Genomic DNA, 14,358 nt, shown 5'->3' with positions numbered 1-14,358 from the left:
ACATCTACTGGCTCTCCCCTATCCACTCTACTGGTTACATCTTCAAAAAATTCTATAAGATTCGTCAGAGATGACTTTCCTTTCACAAATCCATGCTGACTTTGTCCGATGATTTCACCTCTTTCCAAATGTGCTGTTATCACATCTTTGATAACCGACTCTTGCATTTTCCCCACCACTGACGACAGACTAACCGGTCTATAATTCCCCGGTTTTTCTCTCCCTCCTTTTTTAAAAAGTGGGGTTACATTAGCCACCCTCCAATCCTCAGGAACTAATCCAAAATCTAAGGAGTTTTGAAAAATTATCACTAATGCATCCACTATTTCTTGGGCTACTCTGGGATGCAGAACATCTGGCCCTGGGGATTTATCTGCCTTTAATCCCTTCAATTTACCTAACACCACTTCCCTACTAACATGTATTACCCTCAGTTCCTCCATCTCACTAGACCCTCAGTCCCTTACTATTTCCGGAGGGTTATTTATGTCCTCCTTCGTGAAGACAGAACCAAAGTAGTTATTCAATTGGTCTGCCATGTCTTTGTTCCCTATGATCAATTCACCTGTTTCTGGCTGTAAAGGTCCTTACATTTGTCTTGACCAATCTTTTTCTTTTCACATGTCTGTAAAAGCTCTTACAGTCAGTTTTTATGTTCCCTGCCAGCTTTCTCTCATAATCTTTTTTCCCTTTCCTAATTCAGCCCTTTGTCCTCCTCTGCTGGTCTCTGAATTTCTCCCAGTCCTCAGGTGTGCCGCTTTTTTTTTGCTAATTTATATGTTTCTTCTTTGGACTTGATACTATCCCTAATTTCCCTTGTCAGCCTCAGGTGCACTACCTTCCCTGGTTTATTCTTTTGCCAAACTGGGATGAACAATTGTTGTAGTTCATCCATGCGATCTTTAAATGCTTGCCATTACATATCCACCGTCAACCCTTTAAGTATCATTTGCCAGTCTATCTTAGCTAATTCACGTCTCATACTTTCAAAATTACCCTTCTTTAAGTTCAGAACCTTTGTTTCTGAATTAACTATGTCACTCTCCATCTTAATGAAGAATTCCACCATATTATGGTCACTCTTACACAAAGGGCCTCGCATGACCAGATTGCTAACTAACACTTCCTCTTTGCTCAATACCCAATGTGGAATGGCCTGCTCTCTAGTTGGTTCCTCAACATTCATATGCAATGGCAAGCATTTACAGATTAGCCAGAAAAAGTGGCACACCTGAGGACTGGGAGAAATTCAGAGTCCAGCAGAGGAGGACAATGGGATTAATTAGGAAAGGGAAAAAAGATTGAGAGAAAGCTGGCAGGGGACATAAAAACTGACTGTAAAAGCTTTTATAGATAAGTGAAAAGAAAAAGATTGGTTAAGACAAATGTAGGTCCCTTACAGTTAGAAACAGGAGAATTGGTCATAGGGAACAAGGACATGGCAGACCAATTCAATAACTACTTCAGTTCCGTCTTCACTAAGGAGGACATAAATAATCTGGAAATAGTAGAGGACCGAGGGTCTAGTGAGATGGAGGAACTGAGGGAAATACATGTTAGTAGGGAAGTGGTGTTAGGTAAATTGAAGGGATTAAAGGCAGATAAATCCCCAGGGCCAGATGGTCTGCATCCCAGAGTGCTTAAGAAATTAGCCCAAGAATTAGCGATAATTTTTCAAAACTCCTTAGATTCTGGATTAGTTCCTGAGGATTGGAGGGTGGCTAATTTGACCTCACTTTTTTAAAAAATGAGGGAGAGAGAAACCGGGAATTATCGACCGGTTAGCCTGACATCGGTGGTGGGGAAAATTCTAGAGTTGGTTGTGAAAATGTGATAACAGCACATTTGGAAAGAGGTGAAATAATCGGACAACGTCAGCATGGATTTGTGAAAGGAAAATCATGTCTGGCGAATCTTATAGAATTTTTTGAGGATGTAACTAGTAGAATGGATAGGGGAGAACAAGTGGATGTGGTATATTTGGATTTTCAAAACTCTTTTGACAAGGTCCCACACAGGAGATTAGTGTGGAAACTTAAAGCACACAGTATTGGGGGTATGTTATTGATGTGGATAGAGAATTGGTTGGTAAACAGGAAGCAAAGAGTGGGAATAAACGGGACCTTTTCGGATTGACAGGCATTCACTAGTGGGGTACTGCAAGGCTCAGTGCTGGGGCCCCAGTTGTTTACAATATATATTAATGATTTAGACGAGGGAATTAAATGCAGCATCTCCAAGTTTGCAGATGAGACGAAGCTGGGCGGCAGTGTTAGCTTTGAGGATGCTAAGAGGATGCAGAGTGACTTGGATAGTTTAGGTGAGTAGGCAAGTTCATGGCAGATGCAATTTAATGTGGATAAATGTGAGGTTTGGTTGCAAGAACAGGAAAACAGATTATTGTCTGAATGGCCGATTAGGAAAAGGGGAGGCGCAATGAGACCTGGGAGTCATTGTACACCAGTCATTGAAAGTGGGCATGCAGGTACAGCAGGCGGTGAAAAAGGCAAATGATATGTTGGCATTCGTAGCAAGAGGATTTGAGTACAGGAGCAGGGAGGTTCTACTGCTGTTGTACAAGGCCCTGGTGAGACCACAGCCGGAGTACTGTATGCAGTTTTGGTCCCCTAATCTGAGTAAAGACTTTCTTGCCATAGAGGGAGTACAAAGAAGGTTCAACAGATTGATTCCTGGGATGGCAGGACTTTCATATGAAGAAAGACTGGGTTGATGAGGTTTACACTCGCTGGAATTTAGAAGATTGAGGGGGGATCTTATTGAAATGTATAAAATTCTAAAGGGATTGGACAGGCTAGATGCAGGAAGATTGTTTCCGATGTTGGGGGAGTCCAGAACGAGGGGTCACAGTTTTAGGATAAAATGGAAGCCTTTTAGGACCAAGATGAGGAAAAGCTTATTCACACACAGAGTGGTGAATCTGTGGAATTCTCTGCTACAGGAAACAGTTGAGGCCAGTTCATTGGCTACATTTAAGAGGGAGTTAGATATGGCCCTTGTGGCTAAAGGGATCAGAGGTAGGGAGAGAAAACAGGTACAGGGTTCTGAGTTGGATGATCAGGCATGATCATACTGAATGGCGGTGCAGGCTTGAAGGGCCTAATGGCCTACTCCTGCACTTATTTTCTATGTTTCTATGTGTAGAAAATTAAAATCTCCCACAATCACAACATTGTGCTTACTACAAATATCGGCTATCTCCTTACAAATTTGTTCCTCCAATTCTCGCTCCCAATTAGGTGGTTTATAATACACCCCTATAAGTGTTACTATACCTTTCCCATTCCTCAATTCCACCCAAATAGGCTCCCAAAATGAGCCCTGTAATCTATCCTGTCAAAGCACTGCTGTAATATTTTCTCGGACAAGCATTGCAATACCTCCCCCTCTTGCCCCTCTGATTCTATCACACCAGAAGCAACAAAATACAGGAATATTTAGTTGCCAATCACACCCCTCCTGCAACCATGTTTCACTAATAGATACAACATCATATTTCCAATTATCAATCCATACTCTAAGCTCATCCACCTTTCTTACCTTGCTCCTAGCATTAAAATAGATGCATTCAAGAAACTTTCCACCTCTTCCTCTCTGTTTCCCCTAACGGTGCAAACAACTCTATTATCTCTTTTTTTTCCTTCTCCCCTACATCTTCGGTCTGAGTGCTCCTACATCAGGGAGGAAGTTCAAATGATCTCTGTGTTAAAAGTTTAGCCATCAAGGTGACTGAAGGCAGCTGCAGGTTCATGAGGGACTGTTACTGTCAGATTCTGCAGTTCTTGCGGCTGCTCATCGCACCCAGGACTGAACCCTGGTCACTGAGCACTGGAGGAGTCTGTTCTACTGATGTTAGTCTTAATCTAGACTGGCGTTTAATATTGTGTATCTGTGAACGATAAATCAGTTCTGTATCAAATCCCATGTCTCAGGTACTCACTGTCTCTACCACACTCACAATGTACCATAGAAAGGCCACTCAGCCCATCTGGTTCCTGCCCATGTTTCTGTTCCATATCCGTATATCAAAATCTCTCCCTGTCGTTCCCCTATCACTCTCCCTGAGATCCACTCTGTGGGATAGGAGATTTCCTGTGAATTTCATGGAAACATATAAATTCACAACTCATTACAGGTGCTTTGTCCCACATTGCTGTGCCGACCATGTATCTTACTCTAGAAGCTGCTTAGAATTACTCTACCACATAGCCACCTATTTTCCTAAGCTCCATGTACCTATCTGAGAGTTTCTTAAAAGACCCTATTGTATCCACCTCTACCACCGTCGCTGGTGGTGCATTCCACACACACACCACTCTTTGCTTAAAAAACTTAGCTCTGACATCTCCTCTGTACCTACTTCCAAGCAGCTTAAACCTATTCCCCCTCATGTTAGCTGTTTCAGCCCTGGGGAAAAAGCCTCTGGCTATCCATACGACTAATGCCTCTCATCATCTTATACACCTGCATGATTTTCTCCAGGGTGAATAAGACGATGAGCTCACTGTGGTTTTGACGTTCTCTCTCTCTCTCTCCTTATGTCTGATGTCACAGTCCCTCCTCACTCAGGCGCTTAAAGCGACACTCACAGTAAGCGAACCTGCGGTCTCGTAACACAATGCACCTCTAAAGTCTGACAGCAGACTAGCGACTGAATCTTCGATGGTGCAGAGTCATAAACCGAAGAGTTGCCAGCCTGAGTCAGGGGTTCCAGAGAGAGATGGGGTCCAGAGTTTACCAGGAGGAGGAGGAATCAAACCAGCAGGATGTGGCTACAAAAGAAAGATCAGAAACATTTGGAATCTGGTTGACCGGAAAAAAAGAAGGTTAATTTCAGGCAGCAATTGTGGAGAGAGGAATAAATAGAAAACGTTTAGGCCGAGCCCCTTCAGTGTGCCTAGCCTGTGTACTCCTCTGCTTAGTTGCTCTCTGAATTGCAGAGTTCCTCCAGCGTTTTGTGTGTGAGCGTCTCTGTATTTCCAGCAACTGCAGAATCTCCTGTGTTTTATATCTGCATTTTACTTTGGCATTAGATACACATTGATATTGAGTATATTGCTTATGGAAGCCGCTTTCTGCGTTAAAACAGCTGCAGATTTTTCTATACACACGAAAAAAAATGCGGTATGGACATTGAACCGGTGCTTGCAGAAATGTTTAATGGCACCGTGATTACCCATAGGGCCATGCGTTAAGAATTTTGCCGGTGCTGAAGCGCCGATGAAATGCGCAGGCGGCAGGCTGAGGACGTCCCTGAGTTTCACGCATGCGCGCAGTACACAGAAGGCCTTGAAAATGTCGGCTGTAGGAAAGAGCGATTCTCTGTGTTTTTATCTTAAACACCGACTTCGGGCTGATTCCTGTGAAATCCGGTCACCGTGACCAGCAAACCCGGGACAGTCCTGCCCTCTCCCCTCTCTCTCAGCCCCACGATCTGTACACGGGCCCCGGGGAGCTTCCGGCTGATGAGGGAATGGGAACCGATGGATCTCTCAGACAGAGCTGTGCTCCAGCGATCTAAATGCAAGGATTAGGAACTTGGAGAAAGGGAACAAAATCTTTTACATCAGCAGTTGAGAAAATCAGCATTAGTACTCTTTTCCGTAGATGCTGCCTGGCCTGCTGAGCTCCTCCAGTATTTTGTGTGTGTTGCTTCCTCTACCTCCTCTTGCTCTGGACTTTTCTACTGGTGAGAACATGTTTTGTCCCATTCTCTCTGGGTACATAATGATATCAAACACCTTTGCCCTGGGCAACAAGTAGCTTTCACATCACAAATGTGCCAGACTCCGGTGAGACAGAGAACTGCCCTTCCCTTCATATACATTGGGATTTCATTCACTGAGTTCACCACTGTCAGTCATTGGGGGAGGGTTCAGGGGGAATATTTATGTAGAATACAGAAACTGGTGATGCCTGTTTGCATTTTGGTGATGCAAAAGTTGCTGGAGAATTTGCAGGTGGGAAGAAGTGGAGTGATATTTGGAAATCTGACATTTTAAAGCATAATTTAGCAAGCAAACCACATATGGACAATGTGCAAAAGCTTTGGTGAGAAAATCCCCCATTTCCTGTTACAGGCCTGCTACATAGGTTGTGTGAGAGTGCAGATGAACTCGATCAAACCCAGAGGAGATGAAAGTTCCTATTGACAGTGATTTGCTAGCTGTGAAAATGAATACCTCTCTATATAAAATTCACTGTGCACATCTTGTCACTGGCGAAAAAATACACAGTACAAGATTTATCTGCACACTGGTTATCACAAATTAGAGGGGTATTGTAGGGAAGGAGGGCAGACCTCCAGTATCCCTGATGCCCTCACCTACAAGATGTGCATCCAGCTGCAGCTTGTAACCCTGCACTTACATCATCTAAATGTGCAATGTGTAATTTATAGTAATTTATAATAGATAGTTTGTACATAGGACAGTCAATATAACATTGAAATGCAATTGTATCAGCATGAATTAATCAGTCTGATGGCCTGGTGGAAGTTGATGTCCCGGAGCCTGTTGGTCCTTTTGCTGTGGTACCGTTTCCTGGATGGTAGCAGCAGGAACAGTTTGTGGTTATGGTGAATTGGGCCTGTTTGTCCCTGATATTCTTTGGGCCCTTTTTATACACCTGTCTGTGTAAACGTACTGAATCGTGGAAAGTAGATTGTGCAATGTTTAATTCCCTTGTTTATATTTAGAGACATTTTTTGGTGTATAAAATGATGAGTGGTATTGAGCGTGTGAGTGGCCAGAGGAGTGTTTTTTTTTTTCCCAGGGTTGAAATGGTTAATGCCGCTTTTCCACACTCCCATAGACCCTTTGTCCATCTCCTGAGTAAACAGAGATGGAAAAATATTTAAGATCTCCCCCATCTGCTTTGTTTCCACACGTGGATTGCCATTCCGGTCTTCCAGAGGACCAACTTTGTGCCTTGCAATCCTTTTGCTCTTAATCTATCACTAGAATCCCTGAGGATTATCCTTCACCTTTTCTGTGACAGCAACCTCATGCCATCTTTTAGCCATCCTGATTGATTTCTTATGTGTTCTCTTGCATTTCTTATACTCCATAAGAAACTGACTGCCTATCCCTGTTACACAATTCCATTTTGTGCTTTACCAGGGTCTCAATATCTCTGGCAATCCAAGTTTCCCTACAGTTTCTATCTTTCTATCTTTCTATCTTTTATTCGGACATTTCCGCTTACTACTTTCAAAATTTCGCTTTGAAGGCCTCCCATTTACCAAGCACACCTTTGCCATAAAGCAGCCTGTCCCAGTCCACAGTTGCCAGATCCTAGTGTTGATTCCAGGTGTTGATCCATGTCCTGAACACATCCACCTTTCCTATGCTGCTCCTTGTATTGAAATATACAGGGCTCAGCATATTCACTGCACCATGCTCAACTTTTTCATTCCTGACTGTCTGAGGACTGAATAACATCTGTCTCCACAATCTCTCCACTACCTGTTCTGTTATTCAGGCTCCCATTCCCCCTGCAACTTTAGTTTAACCCCCCCCCCCCTTACCCCCACCTCCCACCATGCAGATCTATCACCCCTTTGGCTTTCCTCTCCCAGATCAATAAAAAGGAGGTGCATACCAGGTGCAGGCAGATAGGAATAAATGGGGTAGTTATGAAATACAGGAAATTCAAGTGAACACTGATGAAAGAAATAAAAGAAGGCATGAGGTTGCCCCAGCAGACAAGGTGAAGGAGAATCCTCAGGGATTGTGCAGATATGTTAAGAGCAAAACGATTGTAAGGGAAAAAATTAATTCTCTGGAAGATCAGAATGGTAATCTATATGAAGGTATAATAGAGACTTGGGGAGATTTTTTTTGCATCCGAATTTACTCAGGAGATGGACACAGAGTCTATAGAAGTGAGGCAAAGCCACATCAACTTCATGGACCCTGTACAGATTACAGAGGTGGAGGGATTTGCTGTCTTGAGGCAAATTAGTGTGGACCAATCCCCAGGGCCTGACAAGTTGTTCACTAGGACCCTGCGGAAGACAAGGGCAGAAATTATTGGGGCCTTAGCACAGATATTTAAATCATCCTTAGTGACAGGTGAGGTACTGGAGGATTGGAGGACAGACAATGTTGTTCTGCTGTTCAAGAAAGGCTGTAAAAATAAACTAGGAAATTATACGTTGGTGAGCTTGACATCAGTACTGGGAAAGTTATTGGAATGTGTGTGCAGGAACCAAGTATATACTGTATGTATTTGGATAGGTGTGGACTGATAAAGGATAGACAGCATGGCTCTCACCAATCTTAGAGAGTCTCTCGAGGAAGTTATCAGGGAAGTGGATGAAGGCAAGGCAGTGGATGTTGTCTACATGGACTTTAGCAAGGCACTTGACAAAGTCTCATATGGGAGGTTGGTCAAGAAGGTTCAGTCACTCAGCATTCAAGATGAGATAGTAAATTGGATGAGATACTGTCTTTGGGAGAAGCCAGTGTGGTAGCAGATGGTTGCCTCTCTGACTGGAAGCCTGTGACTAGTGGTTGCCACAGGGATCAGTGCTGGATCTGCTGTTATTTGTCGTCTATATCAGTAATCTGGATGATAGTGTGGTTAACTGGATCAGCAAATTTGTGGGTGACAGCAAGACTGGGGGTAGTGGACAGTGAGGAAAACTATCATGGCTTGCAGTGCGATCTGGACCCACTGGGAAAATGGTTTTAGAAATGGAAAATGGAATTTAATGCAGACCAGTGTGAGTTGTTGCACTTTGGTATGACCTACCAAGGGAGGTGCTTCACAGTGACTGGTCGGGCACGGAGGAGTGTTGTAGAAGAAAGGGACCTGGGAATACAAGTCCTTAGTTCACTGAAAGTGGTCTCACAGTTAGATAGAGATGGAAGGAAAGATTTTAGTTCATTGGCCTTCATGAACCATATACTGACAATAGATGGATGTTATGCTGACTTCTAGAAGACATTGGTGAGGCCTAATTTGGAGAATTCTGTGCAGTTGTGGTCACCTGCCTACAGGAAAGCTGTAAAAGAAGTTCAGAGAGTTCAGAGAAAATTCACAATGATGTTGCCAGGTCTGGAGGACTTGGGTTAGAAGGAAAGATTGAACAAATCAGGACTTTATTCCTTAGAATGTAGAAGATTGAGGGGAGATTTGATTGTGATAGAGAGGCACAGATAGTGTTAATGCAAGCTGGCTTTTTCCACGAAGATTGGGGGGGGGGGGGGGACAACCAGAGGCCATGGGTTAAGGGTGAAAGGTGAAATGTTAAGGGGAACATGAGGGGAAACTTCTTCACACAGATGGTCATCTGGGTGTGGAATGAGCAGCCAGAGCAAGTGGTGCATGTGAGCTCGATTTCAACATTTAAGAGGTTTGTGTAGGTACCTGGATGATGGAGGTATGGGAGTGGGCTGTTTAAATAGTTCAGCACAAACTAGATGGCCCAAAGGGCCTGTTTCTGTGTTGAAATTTTCTTTGATCGTGACAAGAACCTGAAATAATACAAAAATTCACTCTAACCCCTTTTGACAGCTGTGCGAACCAACCAGTCATTTCAGCAGGAATGTTTTATATGGCATTAAAACTGTGGCACTTTAAGTTAATAATACATAAAAGAAGATCCCAGCTGCACGTCAAGAAAGACTATTTGCGTGAGAGTGTTTCACTTACTTTGAGGCCAGGCACCCATGCAGCTCAGCAGGAACAGGGAATAATACCAATGGAGAGAGTCAGACTGAGCCAAGGCACAGATTGGAGATGACAGAAATGCCCCATTCTTATAGAGACAGGAAGAGCATCAGGGAATTGATGGTCATTCCAGATACCAGCACTCTGCCCAGTCAGGAGATGATTTCTCTGTCCAACTTTCGTTGAACCTCACTGTAACAGTGTGATACCAGATCAAACCTTGGCAACTCAAGTAATCTCATCTGAAATGTTGTCCTACACCCATTGATGGATTTTGTAAATCTTTTTACAGGTTAAAAATGAGAAGGAATTCGTCTCCAGGAAGCTCAAACACGGCACAGCAGTTTTGTTGTCTCTGTCTAGATATTTAAGAAGTGGAACAAGGGATCCAATTGACCACCCTTCGTGCACAGACAGTGGGGAGGAATTCACTCGCTCATTTGACCAACTGGCATGCCTGTAATTTACACAGGAGAAAGGCCTTTTGCCTGCTCAAACAGTGGGAATGGATTCACTCGCTTATTACAATTGAAGGTACATCAGCAAGTTCATACTGGGCAAGGCCATTCATCTGTTCTGTGTGTGAGAAGGGGTTCAGTCGGTCTTCCCACCTGTGGACACACCAATCAGTTCACACCACACCGGGCAGAGGCTTGTCATCTGCTGAATTTCTGGGAAAGGATTCACTCAGTCATCTGACCTAATGGCTCACCAGCGAGTTCACACTGGGGAGAAGCCATTCACCTGCTCAGTCTGTCGGAAAGGATTCACTCAGTCAACTACCCTACTGGTACATCAGCGAGTTCACACTGGGGAAAAGCCATTCACCTGCTCAGTCTGTGGGAAAGGATTCACTCAGTCATCTACCCTACTGGTACATCAGCGAGTTCACACTGGGGAGAAGCCATTCACCTGCTCAGTCTGTGGGAAGGGATTCACACTGTCATCCCACCTACTGGTACATCAGCAAGTTCACACTGGGGAGAAGCCATTCACCTGCTCAGTCTGTGGGAAGGGATTCACACTGTCATCCCGCCTACTGGTACATCAGCGAGTTCACACTGGGGAGAAGCCGTTCACCTGCTCAGTCTGTGGAAAGAGATTCACTGATTCATCCCACCTACAGAGACATCAGCGAGTTCACACTGGGGAGAAGCCGTTCACCTGCTCAGAATGTGGGAAGAGATACACTGAATCTTCCACCCTACAGAGACATCAGCGAGTTCACACTGGGGAGAAGCTGTTCACCTGCTCAGAATGTGGGAAGAGATACACTGAATCTTCCACCCTACAGAGACATCAGCGAGTTCACACTGGGGAGAAGCCGTTCACCTGCTCAGTCTGTGGGAAGGGATTCACTCGGTCATCCCAATTACAGAGTCATCAGCGAGTTCACACTGGGGAGAAGCCGTTCACCTGCTCAGAATGTGGGAAAGGATTCACTCAGTCATCCAACCTACAGAGGCACCAGCGAGTTCACACTGGGGAGAAGCCGTTCACCTGCTCAGTCTGTGGGAAGAGATTCACTCATTCATACCACCTACAGAATCATCAGCGAGTTCACACTGGGGAGAGGACGTTCACCTGCTCAGAATGTGGGAAAGGATTCACTCTGTCATCTACCCTATTGGTACATCAGCGAGTTCACACTGGGGAGAAGCCGTTCACCTGCTCAGTCTGTGGGAAGAGATTCACTCATTCATACCACCTACAGAATCATCAGAGAGTTCACACTGGGGAGAAGCCATTCACCTGCTCAGTCTGTCGGAAAGGATTCACTCGGTCATCCCACCTACAGAGTCATCAGCGAGTTCACACTGGAGAGAAACTGTTCACCTGCTCAGAATGTGGGAAGAGATTCACAGACTCTTCCACCCTACAGAGACATCAACGAGTTCACACTGGGGAGAAGCCTTTCACCTGCTCAGTCTGTGGGAAGAGATTCACTCATTCATACCACCTACAGAATCATCAGCGAGTTCACACTAGGGAGAGGCCGTTCAGCTGTTCAGAATGTGGAAAGAGATTCACTCATTCATCCCACCTACTGAGACATCAGCGAGTTCACACTGGGGAGAAGCCATTCACCTGCTCAGTCTGTGGGAAAGGATTCACTCAGTCATCCACCCTACAGAGTCATCAGCGAGTTCACACTGGGGAGAAACTGTTCACCTGCTCAGAATGTGGGAAGGGATTCACTCAGTCATCCAACCTCCAGAGTCATTTGCGAGTTCACACTGGGGAGAAGCCATTCACCTGCTCAGTCTGTGGGAAGGGATTCACTCAGTCATCCAACCTCCAGAGTCATCTGCGTGTTCACACTGGGGAGAAGCCATTCACCTGCTCAGTCTGTGGTAAGGGATTCACTCAGTCATCCAACCTCCAGAGTCATCTGCGAGTTCACACTGGGAAGAAGCTGTTCACCTGCTCAGTCTGTGGGAAGAGATTCACTCAGTCATTCACCCTACAGAGACATCAACGAGTTCACACTAGAGAGAGGCTGTTCACCTGCTGAGAATGTGGGAAAGGATTCACTCAGTCATCCCACCTACTGGCACACCTGTCAGCTCACAATGTGGAGTTGCCATTGTTATGAATCCCTAGGTTTTGTTTGCTGTGGACTGTCATTTTAAGAGAGTGAGAGAGAGATTAAGAAGGCAAATCAGTCTGACTTGCAGCTTGTTTACATCACGTGCAGCTTGTTTAGTTTTAACCGAGGACACAGACACTCAGAGTAAGACGGAGACAAAGGAGGAAAAATGGAAGCTTTGAAACTAGGGAACTATTGGCCAAGGGTCACTGTTTGGTACTTTCCTTTGCCCACAAGGGTGGGCTAATTATCGATTCACCGTACATCAAATGTGTGGTTGTCACCTCATTTGACCCATAGGAGTGGATCTGATTTGGGGTATCCTGCGGAGGCCACTTATGTGTTAACCCTTGCCTGGCTGTGGTGTGGTAATTCATTTTAAGATGATACCCCTTATGACAAGTCACTTCGGGTGATAATTAGTATGTGGATTTGGAAGTATGACAGATAAAATCTACAGTGACTGTTGTCTCGTTTTACCACCATGGAACCTCTCAACATTTACCCTGGATTACAATTATCTCTCTCATCACCTATTCTGTGGTTGAACTGAACTTTCATACTTTACCATCTCAAGACTCCAAGCCTTGTTTCCCCCGAGCTCAATAGTTTGGGAGTTATATTTATACACATAACACTCACGAGGAAATCTGCAGATGCTGGAAATTCAAACAACACACACAAAATGCTTGTGGAACACAGCAAGCCAGGCAGCATCTATAAGGAGAAGAACTGCTGATGTTTCAGGCTGAGACCCTTCGTCAGGACTAACTGAAAGGAAAGATACTAAGAGATTTGAAAGTAGTGGGGGGAAGGGGGAAATGCGAAATGATAGGAGAAGACCGGAGGAGGTGGGATGAAGCTAAGAGCTGGAAAGGTGATTGGTGAAAGTGATACAGAGCTGGAGAAGGGAAAGGATCATGGGACAGGAGGCCTCAGGAGAAAGAAAGGTGGCGGGGGGAAGCACCAGAGAGACATGGAAAACAAGCAAACAATTAAATATGTTGGTGATGGGATAAGAAGGGGAAGAGGGGCATTAACGGAAGTTGGTGAAGTCAATGTTCATCCCATCAGGTCGGAGGCTACCCAGCCGGTATATAAGGTGTTGTTCCTCCAACCTGAGTTTGGATTAATTTTGACAGTAGAAGAGGCCATGGATAGACATATCAGAATGGGAATGGGACGTGGAATTAAAATGTGTGGCCACTGGGAGTAGTCTGTTGTTGCTGGTTCGTTTCTAAAGCGTTACGGTTTGTAGCAAAATGGGGCCTGCGTCTGGGATATGAACAAATTTAAGGATTGATTTATTATCCATTTCATTGGGGAAATCCCTTTTGATTTATTTGTGTGTGGAAAACCAGCAGCAATGGATGTTGATAAATATCTGGAAGTGTGAACCTCTCAGGCATTAGAGGACACCAGAAGGATTGAGTTATTGAGTATTGCTAAAACGTTAATACTTGCTAAGGTGAAATTGACGATGAGGAGGGCACAGATGCAGAGGATAATAGATGAACATTATGTATCTGAGGGTGTATTTAAAGTGGAGGAATTGGAGGTGTTTCCTGAAAGTAAACCTAGTGAGCTTGAGCTCCAGTACAAGTTAGAAAAATTAAAGATGGAGGCTCTGGAAAGGCAGAGGCAGTTTCAGGCTGGAGAGGCAGAAAAGCAGAAAGAAAATTCTCTTACAATCTGTAATTAAGGGGAAGGCTTAGCAAGCCTATTCTGCTTTGACAGTTGCTGAAGCAGCTTATTATTTATTTATTTATGCTGCCTCAATCATCGCCACTGGGCTATAAATGTGCAGGAGCTGTGTGTGGTTCAGTGCTTTGCTCAAGGACACACACGCTGCCTCGGCTGAGGCTCGAACTCATGACTTTCAGATTGCATGTTCAACACCTTAACCACATGGCCACGCACCACACATTATGACATAGTGAAACAGGCTGTGCTCAAAGCTTACGAGTTGGTCCCAGAAGCAGACAGGCAAGAGTTTAGAAATTTGAAGAAATCTGTGAACCAGACATACGGAATTTGCTTATGAGAAATTTGTGTGCTTTGACCGCCGGTGC

General features: G+C 44.6%; 1 protein-coding gene across 1 annotated transcript in view; it reads left to right on the top strand.

Annotated features, from left to right (window-relative positions):
• LOC140724166 (uncharacterized) overlaps window positions 1-14,358 on the top strand; it is a 146,133-nt gene that overhangs the window by 100,284 nt on the left and 31,491 nt on the right. The window contains 1 exon segment of the mRNA XM_073038651.1: window positions 10,382-12,190. Within this exon segment, the coding sequence (XP_072894752.1) occupies window positions 10,382-12,190 (1,809 nt within the window).

Source organism: Hemitrygon akajei, unplaced genomic scaffold (genome assembly GCF_048418815.1).
Source record: "Hemitrygon akajei unplaced genomic scaffold, sHemAka1.3 Scf000168, whole genome shotgun sequence".
NCBI classification, from domain to species: domain Eukaryota; kingdom Metazoa; phylum Chordata; class Chondrichthyes; order Myliobatiformes; family Dasyatidae; genus Hemitrygon; species Hemitrygon akajei.
Note: the sequence above shows the minus strand (reverse complement) of the source record. Positions and strands in the feature narration are given on the sequence as shown.